The sequence below is a fragment of the Symphalangus syndactylus genome, chromosome 7, assembly GCF_028878055.3.
Source record: "Symphalangus syndactylus isolate Jambi chromosome 7, NHGRI_mSymSyn1-v2.1_pri, whole genome shotgun sequence".
Lineage (NCBI taxonomy): Eukaryota > Metazoa > Chordata > Mammalia > Primates > Hylobatidae > Symphalangus > Symphalangus syndactylus.
Genome location: NC_072429.2, coordinates 137,537,427 through 137,561,188, shown reverse-complemented (window position 1 = coordinate 137,561,188; position 23,762 = coordinate 137,537,427). Strand labels below are relative to the sequence as shown.

General features: G+C 49.2%; 1 protein-coding gene across 4 annotated transcripts in view; it reads left to right on the top strand.

Moving 5' to 3' along the window:
- The window catches only part of COL22A1 (collagen type XXII alpha 1 chain), a 327,237-nt gene that overhangs the window by 297,771 nt on the left and 5,704 nt on the right, over positions 1-23,762 (top strand). For all 4 annotated transcript variants that reach the window (XM_063643570.1, XM_063643569.1, XM_055287347.2 and 1 more), the window contains 10 exons: positions 1,307-1,351; positions 2,189-2,242; positions 4,317-4,370; positions 10,268-10,321; positions 11,810-11,881; positions 13,490-13,525; positions 16,083-16,127; positions 18,886-19,065; positions 20,811-20,877; positions 23,498-23,680. In XM_063643570.1, coding sequence (XP_063499640.1) covers positions 1,307-1,351; positions 2,189-2,242; positions 4,317-4,370; positions 10,268-10,321; positions 11,810-11,881; positions 13,490-13,525; positions 16,083-16,127; positions 18,886-19,065; positions 20,811-20,877; positions 23,498-23,680 — 790 coding nt within the window. The remainder of the gene's footprint in view (positions 1-1,306; positions 1,352-2,188; positions 2,243-4,316; positions 4,371-10,267; positions 10,322-11,809; positions 11,882-13,489; positions 13,526-16,082; positions 16,128-18,885; positions 19,066-20,810; positions 20,878-23,497; positions 23,681-23,762) is intronic.

Sequence of the window (23,762 nt, the reverse complement as noted above, 5' to 3'; positions counted from 1 at the left end):
CTTTACTTTGTCATTTATTGACTTTGTGACCTTGGTCGCAACAAGGACCTTTCTGAACCCCTGTTTCTTCTTCTATGAAATGGCAGTCATAATAGCTCCCATTCTTGCAGAGTGGTCGTCAGTACTAAAGGAGAAGGTAGGGCATGTAACGTTCCCAGCAGAGTGCCTGGCTCATTGAGTGTGGCTCTCTCAGTTGGTGCTTTTGTCATGATTAGATGGGAGGAGAGCACACCAGAGTCTCTTCCTCTGGGCTGGCTGAATTTGGAATTCTGGGGTCCTTGAGGAAGATGCCGAACCCCAAGAAATCCCTAGCCCTCTCCAGGGAAATGTAGCTGGACTGTTTTGAACAACTGGAGAGCACTGTGCAGTCCCTACTCAGTCTTATTCAGTCCTGACAGCAACTCTGCAGAAGTAGGTTCTAGCCTAATTTTACAGATGTGGAAACTGAGTCCCAGAGAAGAGAAGCAGAGCTCCCAAGATCCCACAGCTACAAAATGGGAGCCACGGTCCTATCCCAGACCTAACTCACAGTCAGCCCAGTTGCATGAAACTTAACAGCATATGGCAATCCTTTCCATAGATTAATACTGCAAAGCTATGCCAGGCAGGCATTTTTATTATCCTTGAGCTTTATCTTTACATCCACTAAGTGCAGATTTTCACACAGATTGGCCTGGAGATTAGAAATGATGGCCTCAGCTCTGCTAATGGTTCAATCTTCACTCACAGGGCCCAAAACTCTGTAGTGGTGCTTCAGGTAATATGCCTCCAAGTTGCAACTCTGGACAAGGAGACCCCAGCACTATGGCCCGGGATGTAGCTCCCAGAGCTGAACCTACTCAGGGGTGTTGGTAGGACCAGCAATGGCCACAGGAACAAGGAAGGGGCCGCAGGACCTAACTCTGGGTGAAGGCGATGTTCCCTACAAGGGAATCACCTGACTCAGGAGCCGTGCAGAGAGGGGCGGGCCAAGCCATGTGTTGTAAGCCTGAAACAATCAGGAGGAACAAGGAGAGTAGGAGACACCTGAACCAGTAGGGCAATGCCCCAACACTCTGAGGCATTTGCGGGATGAGCCCTGGCAGCCCTGCCCACAGCATGGAGTGGGCTGGGAGGAAGGGCTCTTGGTATCCAGTTGTCAAACCCCTGGCACCGAGTGTGGCACCAAGTAGGGCTCAGTGTCCTGCAAATAGTAAAGAATGGGTGGTGGTAACGTGGGTCAAAGCAGGCAGGGAGGTATGCCTGCCCGCTTCTGCCCCAAGAGCCTGTTCTGTCATGGTTGATAACTCCATTCTCTTCCTTCTAGGGCTTCAAGGGACACACAGGCGATTCTGGTGCACCTGGTCCCCGGGTAAGTGGGCGCCTCACTTTGGAGGTCCCCCCAGGTGGGCAGAGCTTACACTTCCCAGACAGAAGTTTCTTGCAGCCTGCAGGCCATGGCAGTGCCTTACCCAAGAGAGGACAGGGAGCACACCAGCATGGAGCAGGCCAGCACAGGGACACCTTCGAAGCACCATCCCCACCTCTTGGCCTAATTCCCTCAGGTTGTTTTTCTGGGGGCCAGACATTATCACGGCCAACCAGTTTGACCGAATCAGTCTGGACTCAGGTGTGTCACGCACGTCAGTCCTGAGCCTTGTGAGGTGGCTGCTGTTATTAGGTGCTTTTTGTAGAGGAGGAAACTGAGGCCCAGAGGACATGGGTGATTTCCCAAGGTCCTAGAGCTTATATATGGAAAGCATCACTCTTACCCCAGATGGGAAGACTCCAGAGACTATTTTCTTATCCTTTAACTCCTCTGCCTCCTCTGAATGCCCAGAATGGAAGTGACATTATGGGTCAGCTGATTAGATCCCTTGCATGATCTAGATACCAAGGAGCAAGCACAGGTGTAGAGAGGGTCAAGTGGATGAGCAGATAAGGAGGCAGCATTCCAAGTGTAGATGCCAGAGCCTGCAGCTGCTGTTCTTCCCTGCCTGAGCTGCACAGAGAGGCACAGCATGGCTCCAGGCACTCACAGCTGGCCTTGGGTGTGCCATAGACCTCAACTCAGGGCTGGGGCTCTGCGTACGGAGTTGACAGGGCTCCTGGGTCTCTCCACCTCTCCCAGCTCCTCAGGTGCCCCTGTGGTTGAGGCAGCCAGTGGCTGAACATCTGCTTCCCTAATAGCAGGCCTTTTTGTTCCTAGGGAGAGCCTGGTGCCATGGGGCCTCCTGGTCAGGAAGGGTTACCAGGAAAAGATGTAAGTGGGGTCCTGTGGGACCTGGCTGGGCTGGGGCTTGGGGTGGGGGTATCAAGGAAGTGACACCCAGAAACTGCCTCACAATGGCTGATGGCAGCACTGCCAAGAGGCACACAGATGACGTCACAGCATTGGTTGGCAAGGATGAGATTGGCGCCTCCAACCTGGTGGGTGGGTACCTGGGCTTTATGGTTGATAAGGAAGCTTCTCTGGATCAGTCGTGATTTGTCCATTGGTACAAATGATAGGCCTGTTGGGTCCAGCCTTAAACGGACTTGAGAGGCATTTCAGAGTTTCTCCTGGATTGTTTCTCCATCTCTCGGGCTCTGCAGTGCTCAAAGAAACCACACACCCCTCACTGCCATCACCATGTGCTGTGTTAATTGTACAACGCTTGAATGGCTCTCCCTTTTATTTGGTGTTGGGATCTCGGCAGAACAAGGAAAAAAAAATATTTTTTTTTTTTTTTTGAGATGGAGTCTCACTCCGTCGCCCAGGCTGGAGTGCATTGGTGTGATCTCAGCTCACTGTAACCTCTGCCTTCAGGGTTCAAACAATTCTCCTGTCTCAGCCTCCCGAGTAGCTGGGACTAGAGGCACCTGCCACCACGCCAGGCTAATTTTTGTATTTTTAGTAGAGACGGAGTTTCACCTTGTTGGTCAGGGTGGTCCCAAACTGCTGACCTCAGGTAATCCACCTCCCTCGGCCTCCCAAAGTCCTGGGATTATAGGTGTGAGCCACTGTGCCGGGCCGGAACAAGGGAAATTTTGACCCCAGGTGTACAAATGAAAAATTTGAGATCCAGAGAGATTAAGGGACTGACTTATGGTCACCCAGAGAGTCACAGGCAGGAATAGATTGCCTGGAGCCCAGAATCCGCCAGCTCCACATCCCCCAGGGACCATCCCTTTGCATGTGGTGTCCTGCAGGGTAGCCGGACATATGGGATGCAGAGTGGCGTCATGGAACTGGCCATTTGATCAGACACAGAGGCACCAGGTACTGAGGTACAAAGTGGTCTCATGCCCACTATGTGGGTCCTTCAGGACCTGCCTTTAAATTGATGAAGTGGACTCTTCCCCAATGGCTCTTGACACACTGGAGCACATGGCCCCTGTGGCTGATCTGCTCCCAGGAATGATGGAGCTGGAAAGGATACTTAGGAGAAATCTGATCTAGTTCGCATGTGCTTTCTTAGCTGTGGAGTCTGTTTTACAAGATCAGTCTAGTGTGTGGAGCCCTATGCATACAGCTAAAAGCAGAGCCCACCCCAACCCCACCCAAAAGGGGGCTTCTCAGAAGCTGAAGGGCAGCTTGAGAATCATCCCCTCCCCCTGCACTTCAGTTTGTAGAAAAGGTGATACAGGGTGCTACCCAGGCAGGAATGTGACTGAGGTCAGCTCACCCAGTACACTGGGGTAGAGCTGGGATGGGACCCTGGGATGCCAGGTGATGGGCTATGGTTCCTTCCTTCCATCTTAGCCACTTGACTGTTGTTTTAAAAATCCATTTTCTAGAGTGTCTTTCAGTCTATTTTCTGTAGGAGCATGTCCAAGTTTCTGATTTTTTATCCATCACATGGTTAGGATTATGCCCCTGTCACAGGGCCACTTGGAAGGCTCTGCAAGGTGGTGGTGAATCACACTGCTTAGCAAGCTGGAAGATGCTGTGCACCTGCGTGGCATGGTTTTCTCGCCCTGGTGACTCAGACATGAATGGTTCCAGGTCACTGTCTAGAGAATCAGGAAAAGAACTTCAAGAGAGGTTCTCTCCTCTGATTGCTTCTCTTAGTTCAAGACGGAGCCACCTGAAACCCCTATGGGACCAGGTGGAGGATGTCTAAGAAGTAACTGAATAAATGGATGCACAAATGCGGGCTTGCGTGCATTTACTCACCCACAGGAAGGGAGTTTGTCCGTATTTGGAATAATGGACAATTGATGATGAAACATGCTGGACAATTTGCTGGTTCCTTTGGGTAACTTGGCAATGTTTGGTTAACATTTGAAATTGTGACGCCATCATCTTCACACAGTGACTTGATGATGACACCACCTCTCTCTCTTTGTTCCAGGGTGACACTGGACCCACTGGGCCACAGGGTCCCCAAGGACCAAGGGGCCCACCGGTGAGTTTTGCTTTGTGACTAATGTGCTTCATGTTATTATGGGGCCTTTTACCACAATGATATTTAGTTAGTTCCCTCTGGTGCCATTGTATATATTGTTAAAAAATTGTAATATGTTCTAGCGGTTGGTAAATAGCTGCCCCCGTAAATGCCCCTAGTCACCTCCCCCAACACCCAGATTCTTTTCTGGGACCATCCCCCACAACAATATGAAAATTACAAAGGTGCCACCAGGCACTGCTGGAGCTCTATAGGACCTTGCCCTGAGGCTCTGCTCTAGCTCTGGGCCACACTAGGGGTTGGTGCTTGCTAGAGTTTAGTTTCCCGAGGCTGCTGTAACCAAGTACCATGAATGGAATGTGGTACGTGGCAGAAATGTGTTGCCTCATGGTTCTGGAGGCCAGAAGCCTGACATTCAGAACAACAGGGTTGGTTCCTTCTGAGGCTGAGAAAGAATCATTCCAGGTGTCTCTCCCAGCAACTGGGGCTTTGCTGGCTCTCTAGGGCGTTCCTTGGCTTGTGGGGGCTCCACCCGGGCCTTTGCCTTCATCTTCACATTGTGTTCTCTCTGCTTGTGTCTCTCTCCAAAAATCCACCCCCTTGCTTTTTTTTTTTTTTTGAGATGGAGTCTCACTCTGTTGCCCAGGCTGGAGTGCAGTGGCATAGTCTCTGCTCACTGCAAGCTCTGCCTCCCAGGTTCACGCCATTCTCCTGCCTCAGCCTCCCGAGTAGCTGGGACTAAAGGCGCCCACCACCACGCCTGGCTAATTTTTTGTATTTTTAGTAGAGACGGGGTTTCACCGTGTTAGCCAGGATGGTCTCTAATCTCCTGACCTCGTTATCCACCCGCCTCGGCCTCCCAAAGTGTTGGGATTACAGGCATGAGCCACTGTGCCCGGCCTTCTGCTTTTTTTTTTTTTTTTTTTTTTTTTTAGATGGAGAGTCCTGCTATGTCACCCAGGCTGGAGTGCAGTGGCGTGATCTCGGCTCATTGTAACCTCTGCCTCCTGGGCTGAAGCGATTCTCCTGCCTCAGCCTCCCGAGAAGCTGGGATTACAGGCGCATGCCACCACACCGCTAATTTTTTTTTTTTTTTTTTTTTTTGTATTTTTACTAGAGATGGGGTTTTGCCACACTGGCCAGGCTGCTTTCGAGCTCCTGACCTCAAGTGATCTGCCCCACTCGGCCTCCCAAAGTGCTGGGATTATAGGCATGAGCCACTGTGCCTGGCCCAAAGTTCCCCTTTTTATAAGGAAACCAGTCCTTATTGGGTAAGGGGCCCACCCTATTCAATATGACCTTATTTTAACTAATTACCTTTACAATGATCCAATTTCCCAATGCGGTCACATTCAGCGGAACTGAATGTTAGGACTTAAAAATTTTGAGGGGACACAATTGAACCCCATAGCATTCCATATGACTGATAAATATTTGGATGTTATCTCTGCCTGTTTGTGCACAGAGGCAAATCTTTCTGTTATCTAAGAGCAGCCTGAGAGAGGATGGAGAAGGTCAAAAACAGATATTTAGGTGCCTAGTGCTGTGCAAAGAGAAAAGCATACATTATCCTATTTAAGCCCAGGGGCCATCTCAGAAAGGCATCTTTGATATCTGTGTCTCTCTATATATTATTAACAATGTAATTCATGCTAATTGTAGAGGCAATCAGACAGAACTGAATGTTACAAAGTAACAAGAAAATTCCCCTTTCACCCCCACCAGAAGCCACTGTTAGAAGCATTTTGTGTATCTTTTAAAATATTTTCAATGTGCCTACGAGCATATAGAATACACATTTTGTACACAACACTTTATCTTTCGCAACTGGCTTATTTTGTAAAGCTTGTATGTCGTGTATTTCTTGAATGAGTGATGGGATAAACAAGTGAATGAATATTGGCTTCCCAAGTCTAGGTCATGCAGCTTGTAAGAGCTTTAGGTCGGTTTAAGACCAAGACTTTCTGATGCCAAATCCTGTATTCTCCACCCTACTGTGGACAAGCATGGGCTTTGTCTTTGAGATCCTAGAGAGGGAGTGTGCAGCAGGTCCTATGAGGTTGGATGTCCCTTCTTTTCAGAACTTAGCAGGTAGAGTCACGGTCTCCCATGATGGGGCCACAATGACTCAAATGAGCTGAAGCCCAGCTCCCTGGCTGTGAGCTCTCAGTGGGGTGATATCAACCCTACGGGGAAAACACTGATTCTTGAGGTGTCAACGAGTGTGTGTCATATGCAGGTACAGATACAGTACATAAACAGATGTGTAGCTTAGCTGTGATATTAACACTTTATATGGAGAGATTAGGAAAAAATGTATCAAAAGGCAACTGGGGAGGGAGTGATAAGGACACAAATTTGGGAAACCCTGCTCCAGAGCCCCCCAGGAGTGGGGTGGTTCTGACTGGGTCCCCACCAGCTCCCTCACTGGGCTTCTGTATCCAATTCTGGAGTTCAGCCATCTGGGCTTGATTTCCTCCTCTCCCGTATTCATCACATGAACTGGGTGAGTTTCTGCACTTCTCCCAGGACTCAGTTTTCTCATCTGTAAAATGGAGGCAATCTGGAAGGAACAAGGAGGCTGTAAGAATCCAGCAAGGTAATCCAGTGAAGTGAAAGAACAGTGCCCAGCCCTTGGAATGTGCCCCAAGCCAGGTCTTCTCCATTCCTGGAGGCAAGAGGGGCTCTGCTTCTCTCCCTGGCCTCTTGGCATAGGGCAGCAATCAAATTCATGATGAGTGCAAACACATTCAAGGGCACAGAAGAGGGAAAGCGAAGTGACTTCGTTTTTTGAGACAGGCTCTCACTGTGTTACCCAGGCTAGACTTCAGTGGCATGATCACGGTTAACTGCAGCCTCGACCTCCTGGTTTCAAGCCATTCTCCTGTCTCAGCTTCCCAAGTAGCTGGGACCACAAGTGCGTACCACCGTGCCCAGCTAATTAAAAAAAAAAAGTTTGTAGATATGAGGTCTTGCTATGTTGTCCAAGTTGGTCTCAGATTCCTGGGCTCAGGCAGTCCTCCCATCTCAGCCTCCCAAAGTGCTGAAATTATAGGTGTAAGCCACCATGGTTGGCTGGGAAGTGACATTTGGAAAGCAGAGAGTACTCAGAACAGGTGTGTGAGGTGGAAGAAGGCAGCTGGCCTGGTGAGATTGTGAAGGGCTTCATGTACCACATGCTGGGTGGGGGGTGGCCCTGAAATCCCAAGGCCCCCAAAGGCTGCTGTGTGGTTCTAGCTTGCTCCTATCAATTCTCGGGTACATCATAAGGAATTTGATACCAAAAATGAGCTGCTGAAGTTTGCCAAATATCTACTTTGTTTTTAAACACAGAATAGTTCTGAGTTCTTTCTCTGACATCCTCATTTTTACTCCACTGAAATTTCTGTGCTTTTCTGAGTGAGGAGAAGGATTCTGGCAAGGTCACACAACTATGAACTAGACACTGAATATGTAGAGAGTGCCTCTGTCAATAGTTGTGATGTTTGTGAATGTATGTGTGGCCTGAAAACTTTCATTTTGCTTTCTCTAAAATCTATAGCCACCCAGGGGTAAGAATAGGCCATATGGCAACCACCTCACAGCCACTAGCTTCCAACAAGCAGCAGTGGAGTGGAGTTCAGTGCTGGGGACTGCATGAGGCATTTACATGATTCATTCATTTTCTCCCCAAACCCTGTGAGACAGGTGTGATTGCTGTCCCCATTCACGGACGAGAAATGGAGGCACAGAGAAGTCTAGTAACTTGCCTAAGATCACACTGCAAGTCAGTGGCACAGCCAGGATTTGGACTCCAGCGTTCTCATTCAAGAGCCTGCAGCTCCAACACCCAGACTGGCTGGTGTGTGCTAGAAGTCCTTGTCACAAAGATCATCCTGGAAGGAGGGGTCTTAGAATAGGAGTTTGGAGCTCAAAAGGGTTGAAAAGGGGAGCTGTGGTTTCCATTCCTGGGAAGCAGAGACCCAAGGAGCTTGGCGAGGGAGAGCAGGACACAGGAGTGACCTTGTAGCCCAGGAGGGAACCAGGTCCCAGCCCCAGTAGGCCTCAAGTGCAAAGAGCACAGGCAGCCGCCCAGAACCACCCTGTCTTCTGTGCACATGGCCTGTGTTGGCACCGTATGCTACTGTGTCTTGGCCCTTATCCTCTCTGCAATGTCTTGGCCCTTATCCTCCCTGGGAAGGGAAGATTAGGGAAAGAAGGAGGAGACATAGAATTTCCATAGGGATAAGGCAAAGTATATATTTTTAGAGGGACGCAGATGGGTTGGTGGGCGGAGGAAGGTGCAGGGAGAAGCGTTATGCAGTGTTCGCGGAAGGGCCGAGCATGGGTAAGCAGTCCACAAATCCAGCTGGCTGCTCTGATTTTAGACCTTACTAGCTCAGCGATCCCTGGCAGGTCTGTGATGGGGGTTCTGGGATATGGGGAGAAAGACGTCTGTGCTGCATGATTCCCGGCAGGATCCAGTGACATGAGGCCATGGCCATGCATGTGCTTTGAAGGCTCAAGGTGGAAGCTGTATTTATGATTGCTGACCCATAAGCCATGTCCTTAAGGAGGGGCAGAGCAGTGTGAGATGGAATCAGTGCTGCCTATGTTCAGATCTCAGCTCCTCCCGTTGCCTTGCAGGCAGGTGGCTTAGCATTTCTGAGCCTCAGTTTCCCCATTTGTAAAAGGGTGGTGATGTTTGTGTCTGATGTGAGCAATGAATGAGTTAAGACATACAAAATGCAAAGCCCTTAGAAGAAGACTGGCATGTAAGAAGTGCCCGGTCAGCATCAGCTACTTTATAGTGGAACATGCTTCCATGAATCCAACACATTTGTGAATACATGCTTCACAGATTAGAGGGCATTCACACCTTTTGGTTAAAGGGTCAATGGAGAGTGATTCTCTAGGATGTCCTTGGTTTATTATTTAGCAGCAAGCCTCTTGTGTGTCTGGCACTGCATTGGAGACACACAAGGAGGCTCTCTCCTCCTAGGCTGGAAATATAAAGAATGACAAGGCATAGACTCTGCCTTTGGGTTACTCATGGTGGGGAAGAGAGCCAGGTAAAGACACAGCAGCCGACGGGAATGTGCCCTGAGTGGGGGAGTGTGGTGGGCAGAGGAAGAGACCAACACAGCCTGGGGAATTGAAGCTGTGAATTTTTGGCTTAATAGAAATTTGTCTGATCCTGAAAGGGAGTAGCCAAGAACATTCTTGAGCTTTCTTGTTTTTACTCTACTGGGATCCTGTTTGTTAAATGTATTCACCAAAACTATGAATGCGCACAATGTATCTCTGTGAAGTTAGAGAAAATTAGACTTGGAAGCCTCAGTCCTGGAATCTGGAGTGAATGGACCTTCCATTTTGTAGCTGCATGACTCTGCACAAGCCATTTTTCTTCTCTGTGCCTCAGTATCTATGTATTTTAAATCAGAGTATAATGATCTCCTTAGTTGGGGCGTACAAGGAGATAAGTGCATGGTCATGCTTCCTAAGCTGAGACCAGCACTGTGGCAGTGTGAGCAATTGTGTGTAAGCTGTGTTGTGTTAGATGGTTTGTTTGTTCTTCAACACAGCAACTGAATGGAAGGATGAATAGATGAATGAATGAATGAATGTGGTCATGATTATTTACTGTGCCTCAGCTGTGGGCACCATTCACCAGGCTAGACTTTTTCATGCCCATGGACTCATTTAATTTCACAACAATATTATGAATTAAATATTACAAGTTCCTTTTAGAAGTTGAGAAACATCCTCTGAGTAATGAAGTGGTTGACTGAGAGCCACACTGGCTAGAGTAACAGATTCTGTGTAAAACCAAGTCCTGTGCATCAGTCTATCCCTTTGTTCCACTCTCCTGCTCTTTGATGCCCTGGCAGGATAATTATCTCTGTTTCTTCCACCAGGGCAAGAATGGATCACCGGGATCTCCAGGAGAGCCTGGTCCTTCAGGAACCCCTGTGAGTTCTCTTTGGCTGCTATGTGGTGGCATCGGGGTGAGCTTTGAAAGAGCTTGTGGCTCACATTACAGATTGTCCAGCCTCTGTCCCTAGAAGCATCAATGGGGACATATAGGTTTGAGTGGTAGAAATAGGTTGGAGGTAAGAGGCTCCATGGGGCCAATTTTTAAGGTCTAAAATACATATCATGCTGTTGGCTCTTTGTTGACTATAACCATAGGCATCTATGGTCTACATCCATAGGCACCCAAAACAAACACTTTTTTAAAAAATGTTTAACGAGGTTGTAGGGTAGAAGTTTGATGTTTCCAGAGGATGGGAGGACAAGGTCAGACTGAATAACCCTTACCACCTCAAATGACAAAGAAAGTGTGCAGCATGGGAATGGAGGTAGGGATGGGGGTGGGAGACAAAAAGGATCAACAGGTAGGTAGCAGAGAGAGCTCAATGGGCAGGTAGTAGAGAGAGAGTGCGTACCAATCAACAGAGTCCTGGTCAGCTAGATAGCAAATACAGGATTGGGGTTTAGTCCTGGTAGGTGGGGAGACATGGTGGGGAAGATGGTTCTTTAATGGGTTCTAGGGTTGGATGAGAAAAGCTCTGGCCACTATTCTCCTTCCAATCTAGTCTTCTTGTATTTTTACTTGCTAAAATTGGCCACCTGACTCAGAAGGCCACCTGTAAGGTGTGAGTCAACTGTCAATTTTACTGGGAAATGGGCTGACCAGGACTTGGTACTTCGGATACTGCGGTGACCAGTTCATCTCAGTTTGCAAGGAACTTTCACAGTTGGAAAATCCTGCATCCTGGGAAACCTACTGGTTCCAGGCAAACTCGGCATCTAATCACCCTAGCAGAGACCCTCATCTTGTTGGACTAGGGACAGCTATGCAAAAGGAATCCAGCTTCCTAGCAAACGTAATGACCTCCCTCATGGGCTATGGTATGGCACCTGTTGCTGCTTGTGAGACAGAACAGAGGAGGTGGGGTTGGGTCATGAGGCTGGACCCATCACCTCCCCTAGTGCAGAGTTGATCCTGGAATTACTGACCCATGCAAGATGGCTCCACAGAAAAGTTGAAGTTGAAAAGTTCCCAAAGTCCTTTCCCAAAATGTGATTCTACCAAGTGAGCTTTGGCCGCCTCATGGGCAGTGGTATGCCATCTCACTAGAGCACTCCTTGGAGAGCTCCGCACATCTCAGGTTCTTTGTTAAATATCTGTCTCAGTTTGTTTTGGTTGTTTCGAATGGAAAGACCCTTGGCTGTTTACAGGGAGACTTCTCATCTTCTTCCCCTGCCTGTGACAGCACTACCAGGAGTCCCAAGACCCAGTATCTTTTCCTAACCCATGCCCCTCCATCATGGGAGGATTTGTGTGCTGTGTGGATGTCTCAGGCCTTTTGATTTCAGAGTGGTCACAAGGTTTCTGAATCTGCTTGAGTTGGTACATGACCTTGAGGAATTAATTCTCATTTTTCTCTTTGCAGGGCCAGAAAGGAAGCAAAGGGGAAAATGGCAGCCCAGGACTTCCTGGCTTCCTGGGTCCCCGGGGGCCTCCGGTAAGCAGAGAACCCCAATGGGGCCCAAGATACCTGGCTCCAGGTTGTGATGTTCACATGCAGTACCTTTCCTGCCACCTCCTGTGTCCTCAGTTCTGTCTGCTCAGGCCATGATGACCTGTGTGGGGTCAAAGTTGCATCATGGTTTAGGAGACAGCGGAGTGCCCAGAGGTCACACCTGCATGGCAGTCTCAGTGCCATCACTCCTTAATCATGAGATCTTAGGAAAGTGTCGTAACTTCTTATGCTTTAGCTGTCTCATTATGCAAATGAGGATAATGACAGCATATACTTCTGAGGATTAAATGAAATCATTCATATAAAGGGATCAGCAATGGTTCCTCACCCACTGCAGGTGCTCAATAAATACAAACCATTGTAATGATGCATGTGGTGGGACAATGGTGTTGATCATGATCCTAGAACTTGAAGGACCCCTGGAAATAATTGTAAAGGTGAGCAAGTTTGAGCCATAGGGTCAGAACATGTAAGTGATTTACTCAAAGCCACGTGGTAGGTTTGCACTCCAGCTCGTCCTTGAGTCAAGGTCTCCTGACTTGACAGCTTAAGGCAGGGGGAAGCTGTAAGGTAATCTTTACAAAGTTTCTGGACAGGGAGATGCTGAGGGATTCGAACATTTCCAAGTGGAGCCCTCTGGTGTCATCTGCATATTGCCGTCCACTCCTTGGACTGCTGATGTGATGAATGAGGCTTGCATGTAACATACCAGAGTAGAGAGCTTACCCATGTTCTTGTCCATCCCCTCCAGTTTAATTCTGACCCCTCCGCGTGCCCCACTGCCAGCCAAGCCCAGCCCGTTGGAGGTGGTAGCCCCTCTTACCCTTTTCTACCATGCTTCCCAGACTTTGCATGGTCCCATTCACTGATTTTTATATGGGCTTATTCACTCCCTTGCTAAAGGCCAAGTCTCCTTCTCCATCCCCTTGTTAATAATCTGCTGCTACTGAGAGCCAGGCACCCGCTCCTGTGGATGCACTGCAGCAATTGCTCCTGAGTCATGGTAAGAGTGGGGTGCTTGTCCAGCCCTCACTACATGCCTGCCACTGCCCAGTGTGCTTTAGGAGAACTAACACGTTGACACCTCACAGTAATCCTTGAGGCAGGTACAACCACAGTTCTCATTTTACAGATGAAGACACTGAGGCACAGAGAGCTTATGGAAGTTGTAGGGAGGTTGTTTAAGGTCACAGAGCCAAACAGTGGAGGAGCCAAGAATTGAACCTGGAGCCTAGTGTCCTATTGGCTTCTTGTTTCACACATTGTGAGCCTGCTTCTCAGAGAGGCCTCCTGACCACAACAGGACTATTTGTAAAACATATCCTGGAGGCCCTCTTGGTGGAGTCATACCCATCCCATTGACAAGGAGCTCTTAACCTGTGGCTCTTCTTCCTAACCTGGGGTGATTTTTTGCCTTCCCCTGCACAGGCTGGCCAGAGAGCCTGTCTGGGATGTCCTTGGCCAGGTAGACCATCGATTGTTGTCTTTGCTGGAACATGACTTGAGTGGAAATGTCAGTTTTAAAGACAGTCTTGGTACTGACATTGGGCTGATGCTGCAGAGCCACTGATATTCTGTTCTGTTTTCCAGGGAGAACCAGGAGAGAAAGGAGTCCCAGGCAAGGAGGTAAGTATCACACGCCCACTCAGCCCTTGGCAACCCTTTGCCACCAATGGGCAGTCTATGAAGGCCCAGGCCCTGGGCTTAGAAGGGCCCACACTTGCCTTAACATTCTCTACTTCACTGTTTTGAAATTCTTAATGCCTTTTGAACAACTGGCTCATGTTTTAATTTTGCCCGGAGCCCCACAAATTATGTAGCTAGTGCAGGGGCACCGTCTTGATATGTCTGTTTCACTTGTTTATTCCTCAGCAGCCAAGCTATCAACAAATCCTGTCAACTCTGACTTCAAATACCTGTAGGTTTTGTCCAGTTCTCTCTATCTCTGCCACTGGGACTCTATTCTAATCTATCACCTGCTCTCACTTGAACACTGCAGTGATCCTCTAATGGATCTCCCTCTGTCCAGCCTTGCCCCTCCACAGTCTTCCACCCAGCAGACAGAGGGTCTGCAGAGCATAAGCATATGGAGACGCTGCAGTGCAACCTGCAGCCCTCCCCCTGTACTCTCCATGGAATCCAGGCTGCCACAGTCCCACCACTCCCCTCCTTCTCTAAGGTCCAGTCACTGGCCTCTTAGCTCCTGAGACACACCAAGTTCTTTTCCAAGGGCTCTCTTTACCCATGCTTATTCCTACTCATCCTGAGGTCTCAGTTGAAATGTTGCCTTTGCCAACTTTCCTTGACACTGAAGCAAAGCAGACCTCCCACAATGCTTGGTTTTAGCACCCTGCTCTGTTCTGCTGTAGCCCAGGAGACCAGCACTGGCTAGATACCAAAAATATTTGATGAGAGATGAACAGAAGAATGATTGAATGCAGACAAAGTAGGTCTATGGAAATTAGCTTCTCCGTTTCAAGCCCTGCATCCTCCCACTTGAATGAGGAAGATGCATTTTTACCCTGTGCCTTTGGGTCATGTTCTTAACTGCAGGAAGGTGGTCACTTCCTTGAAGCTGAATCAGATAGCTTCATATTTGGAAAGTGTTTACTTCTCACCCCAGCCATAGGGTGCCACTCACTGGGTGCATCATTCACTCGTTGCCCAAGCACTGTTTCCTCTGCTTCCTGGATTGAGGTAAAGAGGAAATACCCATAGTTTCCATTTCTGAGGGCTGTGTCAGCCCCATGTGCTTGTACTTGGGCTGCTGCCTACACAAGTTCTCTTTGGACTTCTCGAATAAATTCTAGGCTAAGCAGGCATCCTAAGTCTTCCAGATATGATCCAGATCTCGTCTTAGAATGGGAGCCTCCTGCTTCCCCATGCCCAATATGTCTCCACCTTCTCCCATCCAAGGCTTGGTCCTCACTCTTCCACCCACCTGGAATGCCTTTCCTGCCACCTTTTGTTGTTAAATTTTATCCAACTTTCAAGGCTGTGTTCTTCCCAACTTACAGATTCACCCAGGAATACCGAGGCGTCTTTTGGTAATTATGTTACAGAAATTAAATCAGTCTGCCTTGTGTTATAATCAACTCATACCCCCCTCCACCTCATGGACAGGTTGTGAACTCTGTGAGAATGAGGATCTCTGTCCTCTGCATAGGTCTCAGGGCTGAACGTGGCACCTGCATGAAAGGGATGCAATGAATGTTTCTGAGGCTGAAATGGCCAGGCTCAGAAGAGCTCAAGAGTACTCTCTTTGACTTTCTTCTCTTCAATCAATGTAGAGTCTATCAACCAAGAGATGGGAAAAGAGCCCCTGGGCTGAATTTCCTTCCCCAGTATCAAGCTCTGCTTTCCAAATGTGTGCTGTCTAAGAGGCAGGCAGACAAGCATACCTTGGTCATCCTATCTGGGGAGAAAGGAAGCTAGGTGTCAGCTGGCAGGAAAGTAACCCATGCGTGAGAATGGACACTGGCCAGAGGGATTAGTCAGCGCTTTACAGATGAGATGGCAGAGGAGCTGAGGGCAAAGAGGGAAGAAAGAGACATTCCAGGTGGAGACAGTGACAGAAGCAGTGGGCACTGCGGGCTGTGTCCCTTGCTCCCTGATGTGACTGCCCTCCGGGAGGGGGTGGGGACTGTGGGAACATAGAAGAGGGCCACTTCTCCAAATGCTGGGTGATCGGGGGGGCTTCCTGAAGAGGAGACCTGCAGGCCAGGTGGGAAGCAGGTATCCGGACAGAGAGATGGGGAGCATGCTGCAGGCACAGGGAAGACAAGGAACAGAGGCCATGAGACCGTAGAACTGTCTGTCCCCTGCACTAGAGCCATCCAGGGCAGTGACAGCCTGTTGAAGACAACAATTCATGCAGGGCCTCCTGGGCATGTTAAAGGGAGTGGGGATTATCCCACAAGAGGTAGGGGAGGAATCTGGAGGGGCCAACCCAGGGCTGGTGCCATCAGTCAAAGGCGGACAGTGCCAGGAGGAAAGCAGAGAAGACACAGTGTGCCTCTGCCCCCCAACCATGTAGGCATAAATCAGAAAGGAGCCCTCGGGGGACCTTATCTCTTGAGGATCCCTTGTCCTCAGCATGCAGGACTGTGAAGAATATCCAGCGAGGCAAGGACACCAGTGCAGAGGGCCTGGGGTAATGACTGTCCTTTCCTTCTCCTTGCAGGGAGTCCCTGGGAAGCCTGGAGAGCCTGGATTCAAAGGAGAAAGGGTGAGTGGAGAGCACAGGTACCTTGAACACATCAAATGTGACCTTTGCACAGTGGCCACGGGATGTTGAGCCTGGTCTTTGTCCAAGGCAGTTAGTAAACACCCGCCTGGATCACGCCGCCTGTCGTGATTTTGTTCACTTTTTCCTGGATGATCACCGGCCCCACAAAGGGAGGTTCTTTTCCTCCCGGTATTGTTTGTACTTGATGTTATTATTATTTTTTTCCTTTTTTTCTTTTTGGTTATTAGTTTAAGGACTAAAATCATCATAATTAGAGATTCAAAGGCAAGCCTTGGGAGACATTGACATATTTCTTTCTCCCCGTGTGCGAATGCCCGCCGAGACGGGCTCGGCTCCCGAAGTGCCAATTTGCCAGGAGCCAAATTTGTCGCTGGAGGTGACAAGGGAACAGATTTTCCCATAATGAATTGCCTTGGTGTTAGAAAGCCTTTCTTTACATTTCATTTCTCCAAAAAACAACAGGGGAAAAGACTTTTTCTTCTTCTTTTTCTGCTGAAGAGCCTGTGGAATGCGGACGCGTTCTCACACTCACGACTGCTGCTCCCTTTGGAGGCTTTATGCGTCTCGTTTGCCCACAATCCTGCGTTTGGTCAGCCTCACGCTGTCACACTGTTGCACGACACGGACACGGACGTCCCAGGCACCCCCAGCCCACCCCCGCTTGTTTTCTATGGTCCTGAAAAGAATTTATCTCGGCTTTCTTCGCAAGTGGGGTGGGTGGGGAGCCGGCTGGCTTCTCCCACAGCCAGAGGAGTGAGAAAAGTGGGGGCAGAGTCTCAGGGATTCTCCCCCCTGGATCTTCCTCCTGTCTCCTTCCCATGACTTTGATTCCTCTATCCCGTGGCTGTCGGTTCCTGAGCGATGGAGCCAGGGACATGAGGGACATGTGGCTGAGAAGGCGTTGATGATCCCCCCCGAGAATGCAACTCAGGCGCCCGTGGGAGCTATTGGCACAGGATATGGGCTTGAATTTTGGTTGAGAGCCAAGGAACTCAGGCCACCAATGGCATCTCTTCTTTAATACCTAATCGATACGCGGAGAGCTTGTCTTTACCCTGTTAAGTGCTTTCATGGCACGTTGCCAGGGAGCCATTAGACTACCCTTTTCTTTGTACTCCTGGGAACATTTGAAATATGGGACAAGTCTTGTCACCACGAAGTGATTGTGAGACATTTAATGAATAAAAAGTGCTGTACCATGCATGAGATAGGGCCTTGGCATCCAGGTGTACAAATATCAGGACTTTGCTAGACCTCTGAATTCAAGATCACCGACAGAGATTGCAACGTCCTGTGAAATGCATCACGCTTGGAAAATTGAAGTGACTTCTTTGGACCTGGCTAAATTATTATTTTTGAATTCACTGATTTTGGGTTACTGTTGAAATATTAAAAGCAATACAGGTACATTGTTCAACAGTGAAAACTGCAGGACAAGTGAATGCAATGAAAATTATGTGCCCCTTCCATCTCACCCCTTAGCCCCATCCCCTCTCCAGGGTCTGTCACAGTGCTTTGGCTTTTTATCTTTTCGGAGGGAGTCTGCGCACACAGAATTGTGTGTGGTGTGTGTTATAAATGTGCATTTACCTTGTATTTAACCCCCTCCCCACTCTGAGCATGTCATATGTTATCTGTTGTCTCACTCTTTGCATTTTTCATTTAAGTGCGTATGTTAGAGATGGTTTGGTGATTGCACCGTTTTCCTTTTCTGTGGCTCTGGTTCATGTTCTCAGCCATGCCACACGTGTACAATTACCATCTGGTGTCTCTTCTTTTTCTCCCTGTGCCTCCCTTTCTCTGCTACATCCCAGCAATGGAGTTCCGTTATCTCTGAGGCCATTAATGTGGCTGCCATATTTTCAGACCAACTAATCATTTGAACTTGCTGGTCAAACACACAGTAGCACATAAAGGCAGAGGACTGGACTGCCCCGGGCTTGCCATAGTTCCAAAATCATTGGTCCAGCACTTCCACCTCTGAGTCAGCTGTGGGGAGAGATGAGCCCTAGGCAGTGTTGAAGGCCATTGGATAATCCTCTGTGAACTCCCCAGAGCTGAGAGAAAGGAGAGGGAGATGACCTGGGAGGGAGACACCTCTGTTGAGAGAGGACCACTGCCTCTAGAGAGCAAAGCCAGGCCAGAAAGGGGTCGGCAGCTCCACCGTCAGTCTCGGTTGCCAGGGCCAGCCTTCTCCAGGCAGTCCGAGGAGCTGCACTCTTGGGATTGAGAATAGGATTGGAATTCTGCAATCAACATTCTTATCCTGCTCTCTATAAACTCCCTGTGTGAACGTGGGCTGGTGGCTTTCTGTCTCTGGGCCCTGCATGTTTTCTTTTTCCTTTTGCTTTCTTTTTTAAAAAACGGAGTCTCACTCTGTCATGCAGGCTGGAGTGCAGTGGCATGATCATAGCTCATTGCCGTCTCAAATTCCTGGCCTCAAGTTATCTTCCCACCTCAGCCTTCCAAGTAGCTGGGACTATAGCAAAAAATATTTTTGCTAATGATGGGGTCACAACATCTTGCCCAGGCTGCCCATATTTTCATTTGTACCATCAGGACGGTGCATGTGATGGATTCTGGGGCTCTTCTCACCCCAAGCCACACATGGGCCACCCAGGGCCAAGGTCTCCCTTTCAGTGATCTAAGAGGCAGACTGGGGGAACCCCTTTTGCAGCTGCATGGGGTACAGCTTCCAGCCCTGAGACACATGCTGATATGCTTCTCTCCTCCTTAGGGAGATCCTGGGATCAAAGGTGACAAAGGGCCTCCTGGTGGAAAGGGCCAGCCCGGGGACCCTGGAATCCCAGGCCACAAAGGCCACACAGGCCTGATGGGTCCCCAAGGACCACCTGGGGAGAATGGACCAGCTGGACCCCCAGGGCCTCCAGGCCAACCGGGATTTCCAGGACTGAGGGTAAGGATGTTCATATGGCTTTGGACTCGGGGCTCCTCGGGGCCTAAGGGGGAGCCAGGGAAGTGTGTGCACTTCAGAGGCACCAGATTACAGATCCCAGTCTTCCAGTGACTGAAGGTGTGACCTGGGGCAGGCTACTTTTCGTCTCCGAATATGCCATTCCTTGTCTGCAAAAAGGGAAAACAAAATCCTCTTCTGATTTATGATGATCAAGTGAAATAATGTGCCTAGCTTAAGAAATGCTCAAAAATAGTCCCTCTTCTGTTCAACCCTCTTCCTCAGTGGTAATGAATCCTTAAGACTTCATTTCTTGGGCTGTAGAACTCTCCTGCCCAGGACCTTGTGCAAAAGGCAGTTGAGAAGACACCCAGCTCCCAGGGGTCTGAACTTCATTGTGGGATGGTTCACCATCCATTTTGATGCCTGGCTATGCCACTCTTGTATCTGCTGACCTAGAGTACTCCTTCTTCCCCCTGCATCTCTCTTTTTCCAAAGCTGGGAACAAGGGCTTATTTAGAGTGATGTTTTTTTCTTTCTTTAAACATCCTTTATTCTAGTAGCAGCACTTTCATTTTACACAATCTCATGACACAGGCATACACGGGCTATAAAAAGATAAACGCAGAGCTCCCCTGGTGGAAGTCCATGTGACCACCCCTTCCTGCTCAGCAGCCCATATGGTCTTCTGGAGACCCTTGTATTTCTCAGAGCCCAGGTCTGGATGACCTCCATGTCCCTGCCACTTCTGATGCTCTGCAGTCGCATCAGTTCCTGGTGGCTGTGGTCAGCCTGGGTTTCAGCTGCCCTGAAAGACGCCAGGCAACCAGAGCCTATCTCTTGACCAAGTCAGTGGAGAGGCTAGAACACTCAGCTGGCTTCCAAAGCCCTCCTGGAGCTTTGCCAAGTTCTGCCAGTCCTGCTGCTATGGGCGGTGATGAGAATTCTGGGACTAACATAAAAGATTCTTGGTCAGAATAAAAGAATAAGGAAATGGAATCTATCTCATGCCAGGTATGGGGCTACAGAGATGAGCACAGTAAGATCCCTGCCCTTGAGGGGTAGACAGTGCCCTGGAGCAGTCAGACAGGAAGGGACCAGCTCTGTACAGCATGAGGACAGCTCCTCTAAGTTCTTCTAAGAATCACATGCCTCTGTGTGAGCTTGGAGATAACACTTGCTCCTCTGGTTATCAAACTCATCAGTTTCTGTGGACCAAGCACCAGGACTTGGTGAGAAAGTTGTTTAGAGCCACAGTGGACCTAAGCAGGGAAAAGCAGACCATGGGAACCAGAGTGGCCAAGTAGCCAGGCAGGGGAAATCCACACGAGTTCACATAGAAGGCAGCCTGTAGGCTATGTCCGAAAGGTGGACACACTTTGGCAGCAGAGATGAGGGGCCAGATCACCCAGGTCCACTGCTAAGAAGGGAATATGAATGGAATCAACGGGCACAGTGGCTTGAGAAGGAAGGAAATCCCGTGAATAAGCTGGAAGGGTATGGAAGGAAGGGCAGCAGTGGCTCAGAGAGTCCAGAGTCCGGGTTGCTTTGTAAAATGGGATGATGCTGCCTGCATAACAGAGAAGGGAGGAAGGGATTAGAGATGTGGAAAAGATTGGGCTAGGAACATGTGCTTCCCTGTGTGGGTATATACCACCTACGAACTTCCTGGTTTCCCGAGTCCTCAGGGTTCTTAGGTGGCAGAAGTTACTGGGAAGATGAATGACTCCACCTTCCCTTCCTCCTAGGGGGAGTCTCCATCCATGGAAATGCTGCGTCGGCTTATTCAAGAAGAGCTGGGGAAGCAGCTTGAAAGTGAGTATCTGGACTGTGTTACAGTCTTGCAGAGAAGAGCCCAGGAAGCAGTCCTTTCATTCAGCCTTGAATGCTTTTGCATCCTGGAATAAGAAAAGCACTTGACTGGCAGCTCAAGTGTAGACTGTCAGGGTTGGGGAACACCCTGAAGACTGTTCTGTCCTTTATCTGACACCTACTTTCTCTAGGACTAGTCCTTCAGCTTTCACTTGGTTACCTCTAGTGAAGGAGAGCTCACTATCTACAGAAACAGCTCTGCTGTGATCAATCATTTATTCTGTGCATTGAGCCATTGATCTAGTCTGTAAAGACTTTTAGTTATTTACTGCCGTGAGCCTCATGAAACTCACAGTCCAGAGGAGGTAGATAAACAAATAGATAAGACGATTTTAGTAAAGTCAGTAGAAGTTCTTAAATTTTATTTGTCACAGCAGGCATTAAAAGAGGACAGATGAACGTACCTAAGATAGTTCAGAGGCCAGGAAGTGGATTAATGAAGGCTTCCTGGAGGAGGGGCCACTTGAGCTGCAAGTTGAAAGACGCAGTGTGACCCCAGGTCTACGGAGCAACATGTGTGAGGCCCTGAGCAGGGCAGGCGGGCCTAGTGCTTTCAAGGAACTAAAATCCTTTCAGTCATGTTGCATTGACTCATTGGTGAGTCCCCAGGTCTAGCATGTGCCTGTGCGTAGCAGATGCTTAGGGAGGGAGGAAGGTAGGAGGATAGTAGTAATCATGCCAGCATGTTGGTGTTTGCCAAGATCAGGTGAAGTTCTTAGCACTTGCAAGTGTTAACCCAAAGCAGCCTCCAAACAATCTCATGAGGCTCATGTAATTATTGTAAGAATTGTTAGAAGCAGAATTATGAGGGGCTAAGTAACTTAAGGTTGATGAGCTGGGAAGATCTGGCCAGGATTTGCACCCAGGCAGCCTCGCGGAAGGTTCTGTGCTCTTCATCACCAAGCTCTCTTGAACAACAGCCTTTCCCCTTCCCTCTGCAATGGGAAGAAAGTCACACAAGATCTTGTTGCAGCAAAGAAGAAATCCATAACTACTTTCTAGGAGCACAAGGACAAAAGGGGAGGGCACGTTTATTCACATGATCATGTCTCAGTTATCTTGCACCTCCCATCGCGAGATTCTGTGCTGGGAGCAAGGACACAGCTGTAAACAAGACGGCCCTCCTTCCTGTCCTCTTGGAGTGTCCAGGGGAACATGGTCCACTGCCATACAGGAAAAAGAACATGGTCTTTTTCCTGTATGGAAATGAGGGCAAAGGACTGTTTTCTGGAGTACACGTCAAGGAGTGGGTTTTGGGTGGGAGAAGGAGGCGATGAGAGGAGGGAAATAAGGACCAAATTGGTGGGCATCATGGGTGGGTGGTGTTCTGAGGTCTCATGTGTGTAGATCTCTGAGTTCTACCTTCCGAATGTTGGATTCATCAGCGACAGAAATGGCCTTTGCTTTTGGGGGATCTCTAGCCCAAGAGCAGAGACAAGACCCATTTCAAAATGGTTTGGATAGTGAATCTGCTGGGCTGAGTCCTTTCTTCCAAACAGGTCTTTGAGGAAGGGGCATCCACTCCACTTTAAAGATGAGAAAATCAAGGCTCAGAAAAGTTGAGCAATTTGTCAAGGTCGCAGAAGCTGACCACCTGTCCTCCTGCCACCTTGTGAGAGAAGTAGTAGGAGGGAGACACTCTGGGAAGTGATCAACCAGGCAGTCAGAAGAGCCTGACTCTACTTTCGTTTCCCTATCAAATTCTGGGGGCCTTGGGTAGCCTCCCAGCTTCTGGTCTTGGTCACACTGTCTGCAAAATGGCAGTTTGGGCCTGATTACCTATGACTGCATGGCAAACAAAGACTGCCCTTGGTGGCCACCAGATGGGCATATATCCCCTGTCCCATTGAAAGGCTGCCAGACCAGCACTGGACCTCTGGGTTTCAAAGTCACTTCTGTCATATTAACATTTTAGATGTACAGGATCTCCAGTGACCATCATGTCCAGCCCTTTAGCTTATAGATGAGGACTTTGACATTAGAGAGGAAAAATGACCAACATAGCTTTGTGTAAGCCACTTACTTTCTCCACGCCAGCAGCAGTTTCCCCAACTGACCATTGCAATTGCTACTGCTGCTACTGCTGTCCATGCTACTATGGCTTCTGTCGTTCTGCCCCTGGGGTAGCAGCCAGCATCTCCTGAGAACTTAGCAAGTGCCAGGCACTATGTCACATGCATCATCTCACTTACTCCATCCTCATTCCAGCCCAGTGGGGTAGGTGCTGTTTCTTTGTCTCCATTGCATAGAAAGGGACACCAAGGCTGAGAATGGTCCAGTAGCTTGCTCAAGGCCACCTGGCTGACCGTGGCTGTCCTGGGATCCCAGCCTAGGCAGACCTGCTCCAGGGGCAGCGATGGTCACTACTGATTAAGTCACCCTATGGCCAGCCACAATCAGAAGGTGCCCATACAAATGCTGCACATGTGCCATGTGACGTGTCGTTGATGTTGTTCCCACAGCTATTATTGGCCCCTTGGTTCTGAGTTGGCAGTGAGTAGCCATCCTGTCCTGTGCCCACTATCCGTTCTTCATGAAATGCCTCTCTTTTTCTACTTCACAGCCAAACTCGCCTACCTCCTGGCCCAGATGCCCCCAGCGCACATGAAGTCATCTCAAGGCAGACCTGGGCCCCCAGGGCCCCCTGGAAAAGATGGGCTTCCAGGCCGGGCCGGTCCCATGGGGGAGCCAGGTCGTCCTGGGCAGGGGGGTCTGGAAGGACCCTCTGGACCCATAGGTCCCAAAGGTGAGTGAAGACCTGGAGGAGATATGCTCCGTGTACTCCTGGAGGGCGGAGAAGGAACAGGGCTGGGAGGTGGCACTGCATG